Source organism: Asparagus officinalis, chromosome 1 (genome assembly GCF_001876935.1).
Source record: "Asparagus officinalis chromosome 1, Aspof.V1, whole genome shotgun sequence".
Lineage (NCBI taxonomy): Eukaryota > Viridiplantae > Streptophyta > Magnoliopsida > Asparagales > Asparagaceae > Asparagus > Asparagus officinalis.
In genome coordinates this window covers 90,679,545-90,704,638 of record NC_033794.1, presented here as the reverse complement: position 1 = coordinate 90,704,638, position 25,094 = coordinate 90,679,545, and the positions used below count along the sequence as shown (strand labels likewise).

Genomic DNA, 25,094 nt, shown 5'->3' with positions numbered 1-25,094 from the left:
GAAAAATGAAAAAGACGATGATACCATATTAACTGTAGCAGAAGCGTACAACAAAAAGAGATATGTCCGTGATGCATGATAAAAAAACATACAACAATAAACACAGAACAGGCGGAAGCGTTCATGGTTAGCGTTAACCAAAATTTCATAATTTAGACGTCACAGTCATATTCTTTTTCTTTTTCTATTATGTCTCAGGAGTGGGATGGCATTATATTGCAACATCTTTCTTAGTGGAAGGAATGGAGTCGGCTTCCGCATTCTGCAAATCTTTTTTGTAGAGGGATGAGGTAACTTCTGAATGTGTGATTCTTCAGGTGCTTCCTCAGATTTATTCGTCTCACTTTTCCTAGCAAATAGTGCAATAAAGAATCCTTCCGTTTCTTCGGTTGGATCTGTTCTTAGCAAATGTTCAGCTGAGACAGAAAGCAAGAGCCCCGGTTACTGATTAAAAGATCATGGGAATTTTCAAGATTGTTTTGACGGCTATAATTTGAAGAACTTACCACCGTTGAAGACAGGGAGGCCACGATGAGGCCACTGCGGGAAAGGAGTTGCCAGTTCAAAACCGATAGAGGTGGCAAAGGGGAGAACTGAACTGATGACGTCTTCATTTTCTGCTTGATGAATTGAACATGTGCTGTATACAACTCTCTCAACTGCGGGAACTACAACAAAGTTTCAAAGAAGAAACTGATTAGCTATCTGGAATGGTAGACGTTTGGATATTCAAATATGATTAGCTATCTGGAACAGTAGATGTTTGGATATTCAAATACTTAAGTGTGCATGATTTAGAAGAACGAAATGGTTACAAGATTGGCTAAAATCAGCAAAATAGCTACTGAAGACCCATTATCGGTTGATACATTTCTCTTTTTTTATGGGTTGGAGCCAAAAATCTGTTTATAAGCGGCCATACTTCAAAGGTTTCTTCACTGCTGCTACACATACGTGCAAAGGAAGCTTCTTGCAACTGTGCAAAAACGTCCAATTACACTGGCATTTCTCACATGATACATGATAATGAAGCTAAAAGTAACGGCTAGAGAAATGAAGTGTTCCATAGCATAATGCATCACCAGGAATGATTTGTTTCAGAAATTTTAAAAGGGATCACTTCCGGAGGTAGCATTTGGAATAGCAATAGTATGTGGATCAGTAAAATATCGTAGAACAAACAATTAGGACATGGGTTACAGGAAGCTCACTTACATGATAAGGCGTGAAGAAGAGCTTTTGTTTGGAAAGCAGCAAGATTCCTTACTCTCTGAGAATTAGCAGCATCACCGTCTTCCCCTGTTTAGTACAAGTAAGAAAAGTGACTTACAGGAGGGCGTACATACACATACTAACCATAGGCAAAAGGTTGATCACTTGAGATAGGCTACATGCTCTACTTTAAATCAGGCAAGTTCTTTGTTACAGGAGGGGCCACAAAAAACTACAACCATAGGCACGGCTGATCGTTTGAGATAGGCCATATGCTCTACTTTAAAATCAGGCAAGTTCTTCGTTTTAGAGTTTTCCAACGTGTGCATGGCTGGAAAATTGTCTCTGAGTTCCCCCCACGTGTTATGATGATGAAAAGCATATTATTGTGTCCCAACTGGCTGAGAATTCTGGCTCTTTTCATGACTCTATGAACAAAACTATCTACTAACTACTTCAAAGTGAGTCAATACTTTGCAAGCTTATCAAACAACTAATTGTGAAGTTACAAGTATTTGCTTATTAGCGTGCTACTTTTCCCAGTTGTTTATCAGTGCAAAGCATGTGATACTAATATTCACTGCGCTTGGGAAACTAGAGACAAACAGCAGGGGCAGCATATCTGATTTTTAATAATTGTGCGATAAATTTTTTTCTTGACGAGAATGTGCTTTCAAGTTTCAACAACCCCGTGAAGAACAGAAAATTTTCAACATGCCTCGGCAAAATAGAAATACTATAAAGCAGGCTCTGCCATAGAATTAAACACCTTGCCACCCTCCGCTTTTAAAATAAGTATAAGTTAGAATACTTCCTCCATCCCTCTGTGTGTGAGATATTATTCCGATTCCTTAATTATATTAAGAAAAAAAGTCATTTGCGAAGTTTTTACTTCTAAGTTGACTCCATTTAGGTGTTAACTGAATGTTGTGATTGACATTTAAGAGATAAAAAGATAAATTATTAGGAAAGGAATTTGATTTAGATTGCGAATAAAAATTCTGCAAGAATCACCTTTCTTGAATGAAGGGAGCAAATAGTCTAATCTTTCTCTGGCAATTCCAGACCCTGAGCAAGAAGGATCCAAGAGAATAGCACGGATCTGCATGCGCATTGTAATGAGAACTGTAGTATACATATTAGTAAATAAGCAATGTCAAATAATAAACTTCCCGAATTGAATATCAACATGCATGAAATATGACATTGATCCTATTTTCCATTTAAGAGAAGATTCAGCTAGTGTTGATATTAATCAACACAAACTTTAAGGATTAACCACATGGTCTCTATTCAAGAAAAACATACTGATTTAAATGGCTGACTAGGCTGGACTTTCTAAGCTTGAAAGAGCATGTTGTATAACACTGAAGATTTTGCAGGAATTTTCCAAATCAACAGAAATTTTACTGTGCATAGTGATAGCTTATGAACGCAATACATGTATGCTCGCCAATAAAATGTCACCCGGTAAGTAGTGGTTCAGTTGCAGTCAAAAGCTAGAATTCAACTCCATTCTACTCTACTCTTGCTCTTGGAACCAACTGCACAAGAAGCTGAATACTACACTAAGACAAAGAACCTCCTAGCGGTCCATCAACAAATCAGAATTAACCACCTTTCAGATAGGGCATGCTACATCTTTGTGACTTCATGTTCAATACAGCCTATGCTATCTTCATAAAAATTGTTAGTGGTTTTAGCATCTGGTGGTCTAGCTGAATATATCCACACTTTTTTTGTCTTATGTTGGAGACAGACTTTTACTTTTTCCTTGTTCAGTATAAAAACTTTCAAATTTTATCAATCACCCACACTGGTTGACATTGAAGATGACTGTTACAAAAAAATTTGAATCATTATATTCATATCATCTGATAGAACGTTAGTAGGATGCTTGGATGCAATTTTCTGCCATAACTTGCAGTAAACGCCTACAACTACAAGTACTAATATTATGTTGTACTTGGGAGAATATCTCACAGAAAAGCAAAGGGGAAAAAAGATTTACTAATATATTCTAAAATAAATCAGAAAAGAGGGATCTTACCTTTGAAAACTTGGGATCCCTGGCATCTAAATCTAAAAAATCACCTTGAAATATGTTCACATCTGTAACTCCAGTTAAGGTGAGACAATAAGTGTAAAACAACACATTTTGTTTCAGTCACAAAGTATACTCACACAATTTTTACTTGTAGGATTAGCACATTTGTGTGGGAAGTGGAATATCTAATTGAGTAGTACACTAATGATGCGCAAGCCAAAGACCTTCAGAAAGTCTTATATTTATCACAAAACAATAACAATTGTCTGAATATGGTTTCCACAACCAGCACCTATACTTGCTGGTAACTTGTGAAGTTTCTTTACGGCAACAAACCTTCATAACATATAATGAATACAGCCAACAAGGAGAAATCACATATTAATGTATTACAAGAAGGAAAAGAAAATCTATTTCTCTTAGTAATAGACTTGACACGACAGACCTCATTCCAGCAGCTTTACAGCAACATGTTACTGCCAGAAATTTAATGGTAGGCAAAAGTTTAGCGTCACAAGAACTGTCTTTCTTCTTTTTCATTAAAAACAAAGCTATATACGGACACAGAAAAGCGTCATCTGACAATCTAGCACCATTATTAATTATTTTATTCTACTAGCAGCGTCCACGATAGAAAAAATGAATAGCATAGCAAAGCATACGAGGTTAGAGTATCTAACGCTAACTCAAACAGGAGCATGTTTTCACAAAATTTGTTGACAATATCAAGGGGGGAAAACAATGAAAGGATACTAGGAGCTCCAGTCCGCCTGATAGTATCTTCTAGAAGTCTAGCCCTTTCCTTGTGAAGTTCACATGCTATAATATTTCCCATTCCTTTCATTAGTGCAGCAAGGTGAACAGTTTTATTTCCAGGAGCAGCACAGGCATCTAGAACCTTATCAAATAATCAAGAAAAACAACATATTAGGGCAAATGCTATATAAATAGTATGCACGTCCAAAAGCATCAGAGGCAACAGAAGGATGCCATCTATACTACTATATAACTAACATTATGAGGATAGTCAAAAAATGAATGAAAGGAAGACGTGCTCATTTCTACTATAACTGGGAGGGCAAAAGAGTAATTTAACAAGAGACATTTCTCTTTGTTTTCCTTCGTATTTTCTTTTTTGTTTCTAGAATATGTCATATCATACAAGCAATTTTCTCTTTCTTTTCCCTTCTCTTTCTTTTTTGTTTTCTAGAATATTCCATGGTCTATACCATACAATGCCATGAACATAGGATTTGGGGCCATATAATTGCATAACCAAAGAAATACAAATAAAAATTATAAGTTTCTTCAGGAAAAATAGTAGCATGTGTGAAAAAAGCAAAATAATGTAAAAGTATGAAATTTAAGTTTTTTTTGGAAATTATAAGTTTTGTGCATTAGGCATGTGCATTTTATTCTAAAACCTATAACCAAACTAATAGATGATAAAATCCTTATTTGTCTCTAGTCCCTATAGAATAAAAGGATAGTTTGTTCAGGTTTTATGCTCTCACATTGAAATTATTTTTGACATAAAGAAATTTACTAAAATAATTGCGTCCCTTATAGTTGAATATGCATCTCCGGCAATCTTAGCAGAGAGTAATATGGATAACGTTATCACAAGTATTTTGAGAAGGTATATTTCTAAACAGACATGATTCATCTCTACAATAAATATAAATATTAGAAATTATCTTTTAACATTTAGCAGTAGCATGGAGGTTCAAAATACTATGGGACAATTATGACCAATCTGGATGGTTTTCAATAAACAGATCAAACATGTCTGCATAAATAGCCAGGTTGAATTTTTAACAATTCATCGGCACAGATAGGTTAGTGTATACATAATGCATTAATATGTTTTCTAGAACTAGAAAAACAAGGTAGCAACGCACAAATACAATAAATATTCACCAGTTCGGTGGTTATATAAAAATACAAACCTCCCATCCTGGCTGAGGGCACAGGGCAACGGCCACCATAGAACTTGCTTTGCCCTTAGAAGGAAAGAACAAATAAATATCAATAGTGAAGTAAACAAAGAGGAGTAATCCTAAACCTGTCTGCAGATGAATCAATATCTTATGTGACATAGTGATACACATAAACACAGTTGTGATAAGGAAATGGTGCAAGAGAGCAGACTAAACCATGGTAGTCTTACTTGCACGACAACACTTCCGCTTGTAACCAAAGGATGATCATGTAAATCAGTCCCAGAGGGAAGTTTTAGTAAGTCTGGAACCATGTCATCTTTTGCAACCTATCAGTTCATATGGGTTCATTAATAAAGCTCAAAGTATCTATTTGACCAAAAACTGGCTGCAATTTAACATGCATCAAATATAGGCGTTCTACTTAAATTTTGGAATAAACCAATTGTTTAGATAAGTATAAACCATTTGACATTTCCAGTAGTTGGCCCCAGCAGAACATAAGCATTTCAATCAGTTGACCCAAGAGGTAGCCAGAAAGGAAAAAAAATGCATTTTAACGTATACAACTGATGCATTAATTTGGCACTTTAGTTTCAGTGGGACTCCAGTAAATTGTGACGTCCTTCCTGTGCCTAGGTTTCTCAAATAGAAAATGACCCATGCTTCAGAAAGTGTTTGCGATTGGTTTTAGTCTGCTCCAAATATTTGGTCAATGATTTTACTTGCTTAAAGTTGTGACCTACAATTGACCCATGAGAACTCTTTAATAATGATAATCACATATAGATTGAGAGCTTCTCATTTTCTACTTGCTTGATCAGTCTAAATTCCAAAGCTTATTGAAATTGAAATAGTAAACACTAACAGTTATATAGTGGATTTGAACAGGTAAAGTTTCAGGTGACCTTGGATGAATAATTTATAAAGAGACACCGTATATCTAGGCCCTAAGATGCACACACTCTGCAAGGGAATACATACATGACAGTTTCTTATTTTATTAGCCACAGTCTAGTACCCAAGTCGCCATGCTAGTCTTCATGTACATGGTCCCCAATTATTATTTCTGAACATTTTGATGTGTCAGCATGCAAACCATGCTAAATAATACAAAACACACCAATCTGGTATTATACGAAAAATAATTTTGTGAATCCATTCCATAAAGGGTTATTCTACTCTAAAAGATGATGTAAACAATAGTCATTTTCACTGAAAATAGATGTAATTGTATTTGTAAAGTAGGTGATAAAGTTAGGATATGGGCATATGAAAGTAATTTCTGCCTTGAGAAAAGTTTGTATGATCTACTTGGCCCCCAAAATGCATTAGTCAAGTAGTTCACAAAATTGATACAAGCCAAAATACCTTAGTGATTGATTCTAACCCATGAACTGCAGTCTCCACATCCATTTTGAGTGTATTCACACGAACATACCTAGGTTTGGAACATACTGCAAGCAATACTTAGTTAAAATAAACCATAATTAAAGCTATATTGGTAACAGAAAGTGAGATGGATATATATTATGTCAGCATCAACTATAATCACCATTAAAATTGACATCAAATGTAAACAAATATATTTAAAAAATTCAATGTTTGTAAAGAGAATGTTAGTACTACCACGGGTAAAAATACCTTAGTGATTCATTCTAGCTCATGGTAGTCAGGTCGTCTCAGATTTTATACCAAGCATTCTGTATAAATTGCTCCAACATTGGTCTATGCAAACTTGGATACAAATCCACTATAAAGGTACCGCATTCTCATAGACTCTCAGTCTTCATTAAATTCCGATAGCAAGTGACTTTAGCAAGTGACTTTTAATCATGCTTATTAATGATTAAACTTTAAATCTGCAAGCACTGAAAGGGTTACACAAGTAAATGTGAGGACTAAATATGCCGATCATAAGACTTCTATTAAAAGTCAACAAGAGATTATCATAGAAAATCAAGTTTCTCCTCTCTAAACAGTTCATATACTATGGTCCGCACTGTTACCTGGATTATCTCTACCTCAACATGACTGACACCGTGTTAGGTAGTACATGCATTAACAATACTGATAGACTTAAGAAAAACAAATCAGAGATTAAGGAAAGATAACAGATTCTTTTGGTTAGCAATATGTGCCTAAAGAACAAAACAAAGAATCACAGACATGTAAAGACACCTAGGAGTCAAACAGAAAAATAGCATGAACACTAAAGCATGCATAAGGGAGAATACAAGTGAGGGCGGAACATTCATTGCATTTCAAATGAAGATGCTAAAGAATTTTGAAGGATTTCTTTTCTCTGAATCTAGATGATTGTATCAAACGCGAGAAAATTTCAAAGTTCCTCTATTATTGTATAGGATAAAATGGTCGTTTTCCCCTTAAATTATTTTGTCTCGTAAAGTATCAATTTACCTATTTTCCCCCATAAACTATATGTATGTGCCCAATGTGATCATTTTGTGAGCATACAATCAAATATTTAACAGATTCATGATGTGATAGTTTTTTTTTTTGCATTTCTTGTAGTTTTAATCTAAAAATGATTTTTTTTTTTTAATTCATAAAAAGGGTTTCAGAGTAAAAAGTCTTGGGAGAAAGTAATTAAAAAATATTTTTTGGTTTGGAGAAAAATGGAGATAATCTGGTAAAAACCCATGAAAAAATACAAAAAAAACACTATTACGTCATTAATCTGTTAAGTATTTGACTGTAGACTCACAAAATGATCACGTTGAAACCATAAACATAGTTTGTGGGGCAAAATAGATATATTGATACTTTAGGGGACAACTTGAGAGTTTACTAATACTTTAAGGGGGAAATGATCATTTTGTCCTATTGTATACTATTAAACAGGTGTGAAGATACAATATTTCAATTACAATTGATTAGTTCCACCAGTTCAATGGACGTAACCAGCAATGTGTGATTAAATAAGACTCCATATAAAGACCAACAATGACTACAGCTGGATCAGCTTCAAAAACATCGAATTCAAGAAAACATCCAAATAGAATCAACTCAGTAGCTAAGATAATTGATATTAGGAAATACAGTAGTCTAGGCAGTTAAGCTGTATTTTGGATAAAGTAGATAAGACATTTTGTACTTTTCCAGATTTTGGAACCTGGAATCTATAATAACTGACAATACTGGACTATTGCTCAGTTTGGGTAGAAAACCCAAAAATCATAAAAGTTGTAGGAGGGGATTCTACATTTATTATATAATTCCGAATTCCATGGTAAATCCCTATGAAGCACGGACACGACACGGACACGCCAAACCCAAAAAAATAGTACATGGCAACACAGCTAGATTTTTTAATATTATTATTATATATAGATCAATATTGAATTAAATTTCTATTACATTTTTAATTGATATTAGGAAATACAGTAGTCTAGGCAGTTAAGCTGTATTTTGGATAAAGTAGATAAGACATTTTGTACTTTTCCAGATTTTGGAACCTGGAATCTATAATAACTGACAATACTGGACTATTGCTCAGTTTGGGTAGAAAACCCAAAAATCATAAAAGTTGTAGGAGGGGATTCTACATTTATTATATAATTCCGAATTCCATGGTAAATCCCTATGAAGCACGGACACGACACGGACACGCCAAACCCAAAAAAATAGTACATGGCAACACAGCTAGATTTTTTAATATTATTATTATATATAGATCAATATTGAATTAAATTTCTATTACATTTTCATATTTTTTGTTATGTATAGTGAAGATTATAAATAAGAAACTGAAGGAAAGTGTGTGTTGCAGGTGTGAATTTTTTTTATCGGGATGACAATGATCTCTTGAAGAATTGAAGACAATAATGTTAAAGAAGACGAGAAAGAGAAGATGAATATATAGAAAAATAGATCAATTTTTATGTTATATTATTATGTAATATTGGCTTGTATAATCAATGACAAATGTAAGTTATGTAACTAGTTTGAAGATAATACCAAATTTTAATTTTTATTACTTTCATCTTGAGCATATAAAAATACAAAAGAATAAAGTTCAAGTTGCAACTAGTTCCATGGCTACAAAATACTTAAGTTACTAACATTATAAAAATATAAAGTTACAACTAAAAACGTATCTTAAAATAAAGTTTTCAAGTTGAAACATCACAAAGATCATTCTATGGCTTCAACTCCTTCATCCTCCTCAAACACAACGGCCTCCATCGTGGGCTCGTCAAGAGAAAAGAGCAGCAACATCTAAAATGCTGACACCTTGAAATGAGTCGAAGGCATCTCTACCAATATCTCATATTCTTGATTCCCCTTCCATATACTCTTTCGAACTTCAAGAAAGTAAGTGAAGGTTGGTGTGAACATAAACAAGATCATATGCACGTGCCGGGATTAGCTTGTTCCTCTTTATGGAGTGAATGAAACCATACATACTCTAATTCCGTTCACAACAAGAAGAGGAACAAGGTTGGCCTAGAAGCTTTACGGGCAATTCTTGCAAATTTGGAGTATTTGGAACATAAAAAAACCACGATGCTTTGGATCCATATGTCCTCTATCAGAAAGAGAATCCATATCACTAAAATCCTTCAAAGCCCCCACAAACTTAGCATATTCCAAGTTCACCGTCCGTCGTTCATCGAGGTTAGGATAGTATCTTCTTAAGCACTTTGCTCTTTCCGTAGAGATTTCAAGATCTTGATTTGGAGCTTGCCGATTGCCGTTCTCATTGAGCCATGTGGAATGATAGTACCTATGTTCGTTAATAACATGAATTAGCCCACAATGTATTGATTAATAGAAATATTCGCATTAAAGAGTGAAATATGAAATATTACCTTGGAACTAAAGAGTGTGCCAAGCACTGAAGCAGAGTGTTACTCTTGTTCCATCGATCCTCCAAGATCTTGTGAATCACCTCATAAAAAAATAGATTCCTCGTTATCCCTTTACCCTCATGCCTATAAATAGCTTGCTTCACCTTCTCAATCATTGTATCCCACATATCATACACCAAATGAAGACATGGTGTATCGGTGTCGGTGACCCTTATCATTTTATAGATTGAGCCAGTGAAGTCAAGAATAAAATCTATCTTGTCCCACCACAAATCATCGAGGCCTTTTTCTTTCACAAATTGAGCTTTCCCAACATCATCTTTTCTATACAAGCTCTATCGATCACCATGGACCATGTCTTGGAGGGCTCTCTTGACAAGCTTAAACCTCTTCAACATAACAATCAACGAGGCAAATCTTGTGTCGGCAATCGATAGGAGCTTCATCTTAGAATAATCATTGAACATGGCAAGCCGCATAAAGTGGTTCATGATAAAAATTTTCATAAGCAATGCATCATCGAAGATCTCTGTAATCAAATGTAATTATGCATAAGCCACGACATTTGCTTCCGTGTTCTTAACCGCATAAATATTTTTGATAGCAAGATTGAGTGTATAGACTACACAAGAAGTCCAAAATATATGAGGTCAGGTGTCCTCCACAAGCCCTCCTGCAGCCTTACATACCGAAGCATTATCGGTTATGATTTGAATGATATTTTGTTGTCCTACCTCTGTGATGCACTTTTCTAGCTTCGCTTGGATAAAATATTTATTCTTGACTTCTCCCTCGGCATTAGGCATTCACGACATTCAAGAACATTAGCTTAGCCTCACATACCGCTATAAAATTGATGATGGGCTTCCTTTGTGCATCCGCCCACCCATCACTACAAATGGAGACCCTTTCTGTAGCCATGTGCCCCTGATGGGCTCCATCAATCTCTCTACGAGAGTTTTCTCACGTTATAAGATAGTGGTCCTCATGTAATTATAACCGGGAGGTTTGTAGCCAGAGATTGGATTGCTTGTGACATATGTAAAAGCCTTGGATAATATGGATTCCTTGTCAAGTTGAAGGACAATCCCCCGGTGAAGAACATTCTATCAATCAATGAAACAAATTCTTCCCTTGCTCCCATATTGAATGCTTGTTCGACGATATTAGGCCCTCTCCTCCTCTTAGATTCACTTTCATGAATCAGCATGTTTGCACTTGTACTTACAATGGTCGTACTTGCAGTGAAGATGTAGGCAAAACTGACGTCTTAGGCCTAGAAGCCCTCAACCTCGCCTCCGCTTGATCCAACGTCCTTTGAAACTCCCTTAGGTTTTCGGGTATTGACTTAGAACACATCTTAATTCCAGTCCCGCTTATCCTCAAGAGGTGATTTTTAACTCTTGAGTGTGAACCGGTAAACTCCTCTCTTCAATAATTACATCTCCATCTCCAATTTCCTCTTGTCGTTTTCCTCATTTTCTCCAATTTGGTAACATATTTTCAAAGCGGACATTTGTCATCTTGTACGTCACTGCCACTAGAACTCTCATCTTGTTCCATTTCTCTAAAGTACAATAGCAATAATAATAAATTAAAAAATTAACAATAGCAAATTAATTAATAGTAAATTAAAAAATAAAACCCTAATTAATTAACAGTAAATTAATGGATCCCTAATTAATTAACAGTAAATTAACATAAAACAGTAAATTAAAATGTAAAAAACAGTAAGAATCAGACCCACTTATTTATAATCTTTATATCTATATTCAAAGAGAGAAAGAGGGACGGATTCAGAGAGAGACGAAGAGTGAGAGAATCAGAGAGGAGGAAGAGATCGGGAGAAGAATGAGAGAGAGAGAGAGATCAGGGGAGAGAGATGAAGAATTAGAGAGAGATCGAGAGAGAGAGATATCAAGGGAGAGAGAGATCGGGGGACGACGACGAAGAATCAGAGAGAGATCGGGAGAGAAAGACTGAAGAATCATGGAGAGAGAGATCGAGAGATCGAGGGAGAGAGAGACGAAGAATCAGAGAGTGAGATCAAGAGAGAGACTGATCTAGCCGACGAGAGATCGAGGGAGAGAGGACGAGCCAACGAGGACGACGACGAGGACGAGCCGAGATTGGATTGCCGACGAGGATGACGGCAAGGACGAGCCGAGATCAGAGAGAGATCGGGATTGGGCGTTTCCCTTTTGTTCGCAAATCCCATCCGATCGGGTGAGTGAAGAAATTAGGGTTTGGGTTTGGGTTTCGGGTTTCGGGTTTTTCTTTTTTTCGCCTTATCAGCCATGTCGGGAACGAGCCAACTGTGTCGGGGCGTTGACGCGTGTCGGCGACGTTGATCGCGTGTCTCACGCGTGTCCGCGTCCGACACGCGTCGGACACGGACTCGGGGCTTGTTTCCGCGTGTCGGTGCTTCATACTAAATCCTTCATGACTTAATGTCATTTCCTTTCTTCACTCGCAATATGTAATGGCCAAACACATTGAAGATAATATAAGTGAAAATGTTAAGTTTGAGATATGAGATAAAATAACAAAACATATTTCAGGCTTAGTTTGGTTACTTTTAGAAGTAACTTCACATCTTTTGGTAATTGGACCTCATCATAAAGTGCAACTCTAAATCATGTTTGCTTACTCATAATTGAGATTCTGAATCCTTCAAATTTTGTTTCCCCAAGCTCACAACACATGGAAACATTCTTCATGCTTCATGTGCAAACTCTGTTTGGGACGTCTTAAATATAGGTTTGCATGTGAGTGTCTTGACTGTAACGTAAATTCAGTAAAAATCTTGAATTAGCAAACAGCCAGTGTTGGCATCTAACCAGTTATAGCAAAGCAAAGATAGGTTTCCTAAGCAAAATTTCCGGTTGTAAATTGCTAAGTATAGGTCATATTCGATTCGATAGTTCATTTAACGATAAATGAATAGTTTTTAGTATTTGGTTCATAAACAAATAGAATTTAATCATAGGTATATTTGATTTTATTGTTTAATGAACTATTCCTAAAAAATTGTTTACTTGTAACCTGTATTAATTACACACATGATGTTATGTTCTTGACCCACTTACATTTTTTTACTTTAGTTGTATACTAATTTTGAGAGGCTTAACAAATCCCATATCCATTTTTTAACTAAACATTCACATTACAGATTTATATATCATAACTATAAATGAATAATGATTTAAATGTTATCTTAAATATCAAATTCTTAGAATAATGAAAAAATACTTCTTTAACCAAATAAAAGTATTTACTTAATTAAATTGTTTAATATTCATAAAACATAAATTATCACTCAAACAAGTATATACTTTAACATTCGATAAGTATTTGTGAATTCTCGACAAATACTAGTATTTGAATTCGAAGAAAATCAGAGAACGATATTCGAGTTCGTGCACAAATTCAAAATTTTTAATAAATACAAATATCTCAGTATTCGATTCGTATTTGGTTCATTCCAGCCCTAGTTGTAAGTATCCACATTAAGGATGGGAGTTCCACTATAGGATCAAGAGGCAAACTAAACAATCATAAACTAAGAATTGTTTACTAGAAATATAAGTTCAAGCTCAAGAAAAACTGTTTGAATGAAGAAAATGCGGAGAACGTAAAACTTCATATGAACTTGAATCGTAGAAAGGATTTGATATGATGACACACCAGGACTATGATTCTTTAGGAGCAAGTCTTCAATATTTTTCGTCTTTTCTCTCACAAGAAGCTTTGCCAAAGCAGACTGAAGGGAGTTTTTGGAATGCATTAAGAATTTTTCTGCAGCACCTGACGTTGCAACTTCCTAAATAAAATAAAGAACACTTAAGTATGGCTTGCTTCCAACTGGAGTAGAATTCTAATGAAAAGACGCAGGACAGTTAGCTCCAAATGAAAACTGTCAAATACACAGCTATATATGTGAACAAAGTTTAAAATATGAGAACTTCAATAAATTGACAGTTCAATCACAAGTAAATACAAGGAGAATAATTTATAGATATTATAAGCAAAAGCAATCAAATAGGGGGAAGCCACTAAGCAAAGAACAGATATGAGAACAATCTCAAAAACTGTACAAGTTCATTATTTTAAGAACAATTGTGTTATGCTTTTTCCTCAGCTTAGTTAAGATCCAATTCTCTTTTTAATTAACAAGTAGCATATTTTATTACAGGATCAATCCATGTAACTCTATCCTCATTAGCAAGACTCCTTATTTTTTAAATAGTACGCTGGTGATTTCTTCTTCAAAAGGATCCATTGAATGGACCAAAAATTCCTCATGGAACAGGTACAAAAAAGCAGTGTTGAAAATAGGGCCTACACATCTATATGGCCTTCAAGCTGCTTTGATCAAGCAGGTAGCTAAGCAATTCTAGAGCTAAGCTCCAAGCTAAGTATATATGTGGGTAAATAGATCTTAACTTGCATCCATAAATGATACAGGACTAGAGGACTTAATGTCCCCAATCAGCATGTTTTGCTTCCACAAATAATAATAGCATACAACAAAACAAAATTGGTTTATGACCTTGCCTGTCTACTAAACATAATTGATGCAGATGCTGCTCAGAAAATAAATCCACGGGCATTACATAAAAAATGAGTTAGATTTAACAATCTAGGTAAAACCGTCAGACAGCAAGTGTTAAATTAAAAGTGCATCTGAATGTACAAAAAACGTCAAAATCAGCTTTGGGTGTGCTGTTGGAAAGACCTATCACTGATTTATTGATATGTGTTTGAATAGGGCTCACGTTTTTCGAAAACAATTATATCAGGAACTTCTATTACGGTCACATGGTANCCCCCCCCCCCCCCCCCCACCCCAAAAAAAAATAATAATAAAGAGAAGAAGAATATATGCTATCCATAGACCCCGAGTACTGTAATCTACATATCCAGAACAATCTGATCTTTAAGTGGAAACATCAAAGCACGCCCTAATAGTGATATGTATGCTATCCACAGACCACAAGTATATTGATGCTCAACCCTGCCTCTTATTTTCATGTGATGTGACCACAAAAGTACTAATAACATAATCCAAGTTGCCCTCGGTAGTCAAATTATCAATAATAAAAGTATAAATTTTATGTAAAGGTAAGCATGTTGATATAATCATATAATTGCAGCAGCCTGTCAGTTATTATAGAAGAAATCAGCTAGCTTGCTTACTTATGAAGTCCTTTTCATAAATGATTCTGTTGAGAAAAAGTATCAGGTAGATTAGAAACATAGCACTTCTCTCATATTAAAAGATCCTTCTGCGACGGTATAACCTTTGAGCAGTAGCGGATATTGGGAGAAATTAACGGACACTCTTCATTAAGTCTACCAGTAATGTTTACACTAACCAAGGTAAGTTTATAAATAAAACGTTCCGAGAGTTCCATCAGCTGGAAACCAATTTTGGGGAACATGGAAATTCAGAGAGTTTTATGTCGTACCTGTCCAAATAGAATGTCATATGAAGTTACATATATTAACTCCTCTTGCTTCTGCAGTAAGAAAAAACACCACTAATGAAGCACCAAGATTTAAAATTTGCACTTAGTGTATCCAAAGTTTTGTTTTGAATAAACCAGAGATAAGGCAAAACTAGGTATACGTTATTTTCACCTTCCACTTGCTGTTCAATACACTGCTTGCGGCTAAAATTTGCTTGAGAATTGGAAGATCTGCAGAGAAAGAATGGGGAATGAGAACTTTCTTAAGAAATCAAGGTACAGAGTGTTGTGTTTTGTCGTAAAAAATAAACATGATCATAAAATTAAAACTTTTTCCGGGATGTTAGATCAGCGTTATCCAAGCAACGAACTCCCTCGATGGTGAAGGAACTGCAAAAACCATTGGGTCCTAATAGTGCATGAGTAGTAGGGACACTGACCATGAAGACATCTATTTCATACAATTCAAGAGTGGAAATGAACAGTGTGGGTGCAAGAGCTTTATGGCAGAGAAAAAGAGGAGAGAGGGCATGCTTTTCCCTTCAAATTTTCTCTTAGTGATATTGGTCCTTAATTCTTGGCCGAATATGGTCATGTACTAATAGACACACTTGATGGTCATACATGTCAGCCTCTTAAAACTAGGGGTGGGCAACGGGACGAGCTGGCTCGCGGGCCGCGCGGGCTCAGTGGCCCACGTCCTGCAGCAAGACAAGCATGCCGCATTGTATCGCTTGTTCGCGGGCTTTGACCTCATTTCTTTTATTTTATTAGTATCCTCTTTATTGGATGGGGATTGGAACGTATACATGAAAAATTCAATATGCAATTAACCAGCCCGCTTGTGGGACAAGATTAACCGAAGCGAGCCATGACACGTGTCGGCCCGCCCAACCCACCATGTTTTATTTTTTATTTTTTTGGATTTTGTAAATGGTTTTTAGTTTTTTAAATAGTTTTTAAGCATTGTTTAGCACTTAAAAATTATATGTAATTAACTAACACATTGTTTAGCACTTAAAAATTATATGTAATTAACTAACAATGCAACCATTATAGAAATAAAAAATAATTTTATTAAGTAAAATTGTATATTATATGTAATTAACTAACAATGCAACCATTATAGAAATAAAAAATAATTTTATTAAGTAAAATTGTATATTCGTATAGAATGACAAAGAGAAACATCGCACACACAAAGATTTTACGGGATTCAAAGCAAGTCCTACTCCACGGGCAATAACTAATTGCTCCACTAGTTATAAATATAAGAATAAATTACAACAAACTTTAAGCAAATAAAAATAGAAAAATATGTCAAACTTGTAATAAAGTTCAATCTTCTTTATTCTTTTTGTCTTCTTGCTCAAAGAAAGCCGCACTTCCTCCTTGTAGTTGTTCTTCTGCGCCACTGTAGAGGCAGGAGGAGTTGGAATATCTTTAGCTATTACAGAAGGTATAGGATAATTGTGTGACTCCCCTTTCCTCCTCCATGCTAGTACAAAATGATTCCCAAGAACCCTCAACAATTATTTCTGAACGCTCCAAAATACATGAAGCTCTTTTACACTTGTATTAGATGTCTGCTTCTTTTTGGTTCTTGAAATCAATTGACATCCAGTTTGATTTTTTTCATAGCAGAGCCGGATGAGGATGGGGTTCTTGTTGAACCTTCTAAATCTCCCAATTCTTGGTTTGGGAACAAAACATCTTCATATATTGAAAACATACTCTCTAATGTATTGTTAATATCTTTTGTTACAGTATCAACATCTCACTGATAACCCATGTTCTCGTAGAAAATTTTGATTATCTCCTTAAATTATCAACCTTTATCCTGGGATCCATCACTACAGCTAAATAGAAAAGGTAAGACATTCTTCAAAGTATTTAGAAAATTTACGCTATATTTCTTTTATTGTGTCAGAAAGATACGGGTTATCTCTATGCTCTACAAACAACCAAGCAATATTGTTGAGATGATAAAGAACTAAACGAACAATAGTGTACTACACACCGGATAGGGTTCTGGTGCGGCCTCAAGTTTCTCTAAGAATTCACAAAAAAAAATCATAAAGTTCTCATTTATGATCATCAATGAAAACATCTGATATATTCTCACGTGCAATAAAGGAATCTACTGCTGCACAGTAAGGGAGGGCCTTCTTAAGTATGTAATATGAGGAGTTTCACCTGGTCTTGATATCAAGTGGAAGAATTTTTCTTTTCAAACCGAAATCTACACAACAATCTCTAAAGAAATTCTTTCTAGGACCACTACTCATGCAAAGAATAAGCTTATGCAAATGCACATTTAAAAATTTCATTCCGTCTTGCATGCATAGCTTGATAATATAGCATACGCAACGAATATGAAAAAGTTTGCACACGGCTTGAGAGTTATGAGGATACTCAAATCTTTTGAACGATAAAATTCTTTTCTACAGATCCTAATTTTCATCAATAAAGTAAGCCATGACACACATCTAGTGATTATGATTGAGTGGTTCCCACACATTGAATGTCAAAGCTATCTTTGTGGTTACAACTGATAGAGTACTCTGCATGAAAGATCTTCTCTACAACCCAAGATATGTTCTACACTTCTTGTGATTGTTTTCCTGCTAATTTTTTTATACTAGGAGCAAAAAGTAGTTCTAATATTTTTTAAAAAAAATCATTTTTCAAGTATGGAAAAAGGAATCTCAGATTGAACAATAAATCGTGTTAAATTTTCCTTAGCAATGTCCGGTTTATACCTGAATGTAAAAAGCCTACGTGTACCTGTGATGATCTGTGATTGGTTTACAGATTTGTCATCCAAATCCTTATGTTTGTTCTCAAGACGCCTCGTCAAGGTACCAGGACCACAATGCTTCGGGTATTTGTAGACCTTTTTGCAAAGGTTGCAATGAGCCGTCCTTTTATTTTCGTCATTGGGATCTTCAATAAGAGTAAAGTGTTACCACACTTTGGAGGTTTCTCTATTTGATTTTTTCTTCCTCTTAGCAGGATTAGAGGATGGTTCCGCATCTGGTTGAACTTCCACGATTTATTTTTTCCAGTTATGTTTCTGGAACTTCTGTGTCTTGAGCTTGTTGACTATTGCGATGTTGAGGAGGGAGAGATGGAGGATAAGTAATGGAATGTCTAGCTGGAACAGAAGGAGCTGGCAACAGAGCAGTTAATTGTTGTCACTTCATTGGAGAAAGGGGAAGAGAATGTCTAGCAGTACGGACAACAAAGGCGGTGGTGGTGGTATACGCTGGATAGATAAAATGAATTGTACCAGTTAGTCTACAACATAGTCGCCAACGATAGCAAAGGTGTAGTGAAAGGATGTACTGCTACCACCGACATCAAAAGAATAGAACTGTGAAGAGGATGAGTTGTAGTTATAGTGATCCATTTGGAGGAGTATGGGAACTAATTGAGTATGCGAGAGAAGGGGAAAAATTATTGCAGTTAGTTGTAACGAATGACCAGGGATTTTGATAGCATTATAACGAATGACAAGGGATTTTGATAGCATTATAGAGAAACAGTTTTTTTTGGGGGGGTTAATCTGTGCAAATCTCAGGCAATACAAAAAGTTAGATTACACACAAAACAAGAAAAAACAGTGAAAAACAAGAAAAAACAGTGAAGATTTCCTTTACAACAAACTAAACAGTGAAAATTCCTTTTACATCACAATTTTCCCATTAAAAGGAATTCTTTCTACACACTGAACGAGGGAGAACAGGGAAAATCCCCTTTCCACCAAATTTCTCCTGTTAGGAGAGATTTCCAATAAAGAATCTCCCCTCAAGCCACAAAAGCTGCCTTTTGTGGCATTTGGGGGGGGGAGGGGGATTCCCTCTTGGAATCTCCCTCAAACATCAAGGGCCAAGAGCCTAAGTTAGCCTCTATAATTGAGGGGTTTTTTTCGCAAGATTGAAGGGGAAAAAAAAAGAAAGGATTTTAAAGGATAAAAATAAAAAGATTTTTTTTGTCGAGAAATTGCCCCCATCAAGTAGCGAAGCAGGTACCTACTTAACTCAAAGATAGAATCATAGAAATGGGTGGACTGCAAACATAATTCAATCCAATCATTTGTTTCTTGAATTAGTTTTATTGGGGGAAAATGTCTAAGGCATGAATTTTTCATGAAAGGTTCCGAAAATTAGATAAGTTATAAAATAAATTATCTCTACTGTATTCTTTGAGATTTAGTTAGATATGGTTTTTAGAAGATATGATTTTCAGAATGTTTATGATTGTTTTCAAAGAAACTATCCTCATGAACAGTAATTTCTTGAAATAAAAGATAAGAAATGATAAAGATCTAATAAAGTAAATATATCATAAGATGTAGTTATAAAAATTTTGAATAAATATTGTGCATTGTTTGAATGGATTTTACAAAAATATCTTGTCTTGCTACTCTAGCAGTACATATATTACAATCAGGTGTAAAATTGATAATTTATTAATTTTCTTTATTATTTAATAAATAAAATCAATTGAAAAGGTTATAGAGATAATTGAGGGTAAATTACGCTAAACCCCCATGAAGTTTAAGCGTTTTGCATTAAAACCCATGAACTTTTAAAACCACACTAAACCCTCAATAACTTTTTCGAATTGTAGAAAACTCCTAATAACTTTTCGAGTTTTATAGATAACCCCCATAAATTAGAACAAAAAACCCCCAAAATAAAAGGTATTTTGAAAGTCATTTGGGGGCTAGTGTAATTTACCCAAAATATGTTGTGGGTTTTCTAACAAAAGTTATTAGGGGTTTATTGTGAATTTGAAGTACACGGGGGTTTAACTACAACTACAAATTCATGGGAGTATAGAGTAATTTACCCTAATTGATAATATCTTCTTTTCGATTGCCATGAAACAAAAATAATTGTCACTTTTGCGGTGGAAATTTTTCAAGAAATGAGCGTGCAGAAATCATGCGAACGCCTCAAAAGACCGCTTTAGGTAACGGGGCCATTGTAGACATCCTCTTGGACCCAGCTGTCAGCTCTTCTGTGCTCTTGCGGTGATTCAATGATTGTATAGGCAAAAGGTCCAAGAGATGAAGGGGAAAAAATTGTATGCGAGCCAACAGGATGGGTTCAACGGGCCAACCTGTATACATTTAGTCCCAACTCGCTCGTTTGGCTCTGTGGGCCAAGCAAGCTGCTGGCCAGCTTGTTACTAGAAGCCAACCCAGCCCGATCCCACGGCCCGCTATTATAGTGGGCCAAATCTGTCTCGCCTCGCATCAAGCAGAGTCGTGTCGAGATCAAACGCAGGGTGTGCGAGCGGGCTTATGGGCCGACCCCGCCCAATGCTTACCCCTACTTAAAACCCAAGTAAATGGATTCAGTAAACACATCAGGTCAGCGATTTCCTCCCTACAAATCTGAGACGGAACTGAAAGCTTAAATTTCATTAAAAACTAATCTAAGAAAAGCTAGACATTCAAACAAAAATAACAAACTTGGATTGGACCTTGCACGCACTACGTCCCCCAACATGTACTGATGTACAATGCATGCATGCCATACCTCCATGCCTAGACAACATGCATATGTGGGTTTCTTATTAAGTCAAATAAACATATCTATACGAGAGTTGGAAGGAATAGAATTTAAATGCTATGCTACTCGTCCCTCGTCCAATGCAGATCCAAAAGAACATGTAAAAGATCAAGAGAGTGTTTTAACCTTCGCGAACTAGCCCCTCCCCCCCCCCCCCCCCAACTAAAACTACGAATAATCCGACTAGGGCGGCAACTTGAATTAGAGTGTATGTAAGTTTGGTTCTTTCCAGTTTCAATATATCTCTACACCATCACATCACATGCTTGATTGATCCAGCCTTTAAAAAGTTATTACTAAATACTGAAAGTATTTACTTAAACTTGCCCCTTTAAAAAAAGATTCACCAGTTAATCTATGAGAGGAACTTGTAAACCTACCAAATAACTCTACCTCCTAATAAAAAAAAATCAAAGATCTCGAATAATTTCGAGAAAAATGAAAGAAAGAGAGAGAGATGAGAAAGAGTTACATTTTAGGGTTTGGCAAACGAGGGCGAAGGTGGCCTTCTTGTTCGAACGGAGGGGCCGCTAGACGATGGATTGATGGGAGGCGGAGGCCGCGGGCGGTCGGCCGCGCCCTGCCAGCACTTTCTCGCCGCCGCCTCCCTGCGAGCGAAGTACGCCGATCGCTCCGCCGCGTTTTTGCTGCTCATTCGTTTGTTGGGCGCCATTGGAGGACTAATTTCGGTCGGCAAGAGCGCGAACTTGGGCGGAGGCTGGGGTTTTGTAGAACCCTAGTGGGCCAAAGACAGTTTTGGGCTTGGAAATACTCAGAAAGATAATCCACCTCCTTCTATTGCTTTCTCTCTTTGCTTTCTTCTATGGGATTGTTCAGTTCTCACATTTGTCCCAAATGGGCCAATTCTGACTGCACTTTAAGGGGGGACAAATTTTCAAAACCATCCCATTTTGAAATTTATTTATAAAAAACGACCCCTTTTAGCCTTAATTGCAAAAACCGACCCAGTTAGTTGAAACTGGGTCGGTTTTTGAAAAAATTTTTTCAAACTTCACGGGAGTTGAACTCCCGTGAAGTTTTGTTATGAGAAAAAACTTCACGGGAGTTGAACTCCCGTGAAGCTTGGAATTTTTTTTTTCAAAAACCGACCCAGTTTCAACAAACTGGGTCGGTTTTTGCAATTAAGGCTAAAAGGGGTCGTTTTTTATAAATAAATTTCAAAATTGGATGGTTTTGAAAATTTGTCCCTTTAAGGGGCTGTTTGTTTGCTGGTTTGTATAAGGGAGGAAGGGGAAAGCCCGTCAAAATGTCAGTTTTGACGGGCTTTCTTATAAAAACGTCTCTTTTAAAGACGTTTTTACAAGAAAACCTGTCAAAACTGACATTTTTGACAGATTTTCAACCCATTTCCCCCATAAAAGAGGCAACCAAACACGTCCTAAGACACACTAAATTTAAGAAATTCCCCCTACCTTCGGACGATTATCAAATAACTCCAGCGAACTGTCAAATGTCACAAAACGGCCCTTAAGGGGTTGTTTGTTCGGATGGAAATGAAGTTGCAAATGTAAATAGAGCAATTAACTTTTATAGGCAATTGTTTAATTTATAATTTTGTAATTAGATAAGGTAAATAGAATTGCATTTGGGTTGATTGGTTGGATGGAAAATGAGATGCGAACGTAAACAGAGCAATCAGATTTGTAGATACACTGCTTGGTTATCAACTTTGTAATTAGGAAAGGTAAACTTGAAACAAATGCTATGGTTAGTTTTATGGGAGGAAAACTTGCACACTTAAAAAAAGGAGTTAAAAATAAAAAAAATTCCATCTCATCAAAAAAAATCTTTTTGAATCAAAGTAAGAGAACCACCTACACCTAAGTATTCTTTTATTGCAAAGTTTTGTAGCTTTTACCTAATTAATTTACAACCAAACACTAAACTTATATTTGGGAATACATATTTTATAATATAATTGCAGATATCCCAACATCGAATTTGAAGTTGACTTCATGCAACAAATGTTGCAGCAACATTTGTTGCCTAACAACTACTGCAATTTATATTTGTAGCAAACCAAACTGCCCCTTTCTATAAAAAAAACTCACAACAAATGCTACAACCAATTTGGTAGGAGGAAAAGTTGCATTCTAAAAAAAGAATTAATAAATTAAAATAATTACACCTCATCAAAAAATCTTTTTAAACCTATGCATGATAAACTTCTACATTAAAGTTTTGTTATATAGCAAAATTTATAGCTTTTGTTTAATTATTTTTCAGCTAAACTCTAAAGTTACATTTAGAAATATATTTCCTAGAATATAATTGCATATATCCAAACACCAAATTTGAAGTTTTTTTATGCAACAAATGATGCATGGAACACTTGCTATAGTTTATTTTTGCAGCAAACCAAAAAACTCGAGATTCTTCCCAAGGTACAAGTGCGATTTTCATATGAGCAAGTAGAGATAAAATTTTGCAGGAGAATGATTTTGACGGTAAAAATTATGGCTTATTCTTCTAGAGAGTTCCAAAAACCGTTGAAAGTTGAAGATTTAAGGGGTGTTCTGATAACCCCTAAATTTAACAGAGTTACGGGATATCAACTACCTATATGACTAAAGGCAAATCTTAAGTATTAATATTCATGTTACAGTTCTTCCAGCGTGTATAGAGAAATCTGACAGCCCAAATAATTCTTTCGGTGCTCAAAATACAGTGGAAAACTAGTCCCAACTTAAGAGAGTTACACGCTATCAACTACCTATATGACTAAACGCAAATCTTAAGTCATATATCACACTCACATTTAATGTGGTTGTTCGAGTTGCCCTCTCCTCCAAATACAGTACTCATTTTGAATTGTGAACTTGAATTTCAAAAAAAAATTGCCCCTTTCTGCACCTGAGTATCATCCAAATATGTATTAAAAAATTAGAAAAATTATTTAAAATAGTTTTTCTCATGTCAAAGTATAAGGAAACACATTCACAAAAATGACTCATTTCACATTCACTAAAATCACACTGTTTTTTTCTTAACTAGAGAAGAAGAGGGTGTTACGCGCAACGAAAATTTCGGCAGCACCTCGGCGGAACAACAAGAGAGTCAGGTCACAATAGGAATTCTTGTTTCACCAAGGAAATAAGAACCTTAAGCAAAATATCTTAACAAAGTGGGATATCAACTCTTCCTCTCATCAGTTCTAGGACTGACCTGTCGAGGGTACCTAAATAAGGTATTACAAATCACACAACCAGCGAGACAACTAATTTTACGTGGTTCGTTAATTTGCCTACGTCCACGGGGAGAGGATGGGGAGATTTTACTAAATTAAGGAGAGTACAAAGGGTTACAATCTCACAAAACTCACAAACTAACTCTCAACCAAAGCTCTGAACTTGCTCACAATATCTCCCTCTCACAATGCTCAAAAGTCTCTCTAATCTCTGATTATAACTCTCCTCTTTTTGATTGATCCTAATCTTCCATATATATAGAAAACCTAAAATCAAAACAGGCTAGGAATCCTAAAACTAAAAACAAAACAAATTAGGAATCCTAATAACCTGTTACCAAAACAGATTAGGAATCCTAATAACCTCATGTTACCAAAATAGATTAGGAATTCTAATAACCTCATGTTACCAAAATAGATTACGAACCTGCTATCCAATAATTCTCCACCTCGGTGAAGTATTCCCAAAACTAAGCCGACACCAACATGAGCACCAATATGTCATCTTACCAAATTCGGTTACACCAATGTGGTTGCCTACATACCCCCTCTCCCAAGGAATCAAACCACCCGTAGTTCATCCAAATGGCCGTCAACGGCCTCAACAATCACGAATGTGCAACAAGCTTCTATAATGATCAAACTTGTTGCTCGGAACTACCTTAGCGAGCATATCCGTCGGATTATCATTCGTGTGGACTTTCACAATCTCCACATCGCCATCTTCAAGAACATCTCGAACGAAGTGATAACGAACATCAATGTGCTTCTTCCTCGCATGAAAAACCTGATTCTT

At 35.8% G+C, this 25,094-nt stretch overlaps 1 protein-coding gene across 1 annotated transcript; it reads right to left on the bottom strand.

Annotated features, from left to right (window-relative positions):
* On the bottom strand, positions 1-21,928 carry LOC109827779 (probable 28S rRNA (cytosine-C(5))-methyltransferase). Its single transcript, XM_020394799.1, is given in 14 exon segments — positions 1-416; positions 507-668; positions 1,216-1,299; positions 2,227-2,314; positions 3,263-3,324; positions 4,013-4,157; positions 5,209-5,262; positions 5,430-5,528; positions 6,571-6,656; positions 13,722-13,857; positions 15,506-15,556; positions 15,678-15,736; positions 21,563-21,653; positions 21,656-21,928. Coding segments are annotated over 14 exon segments (1,476 nt in total). The 5' UTR covers positions 21,764-21,928; the 3' UTR covers positions 1-165.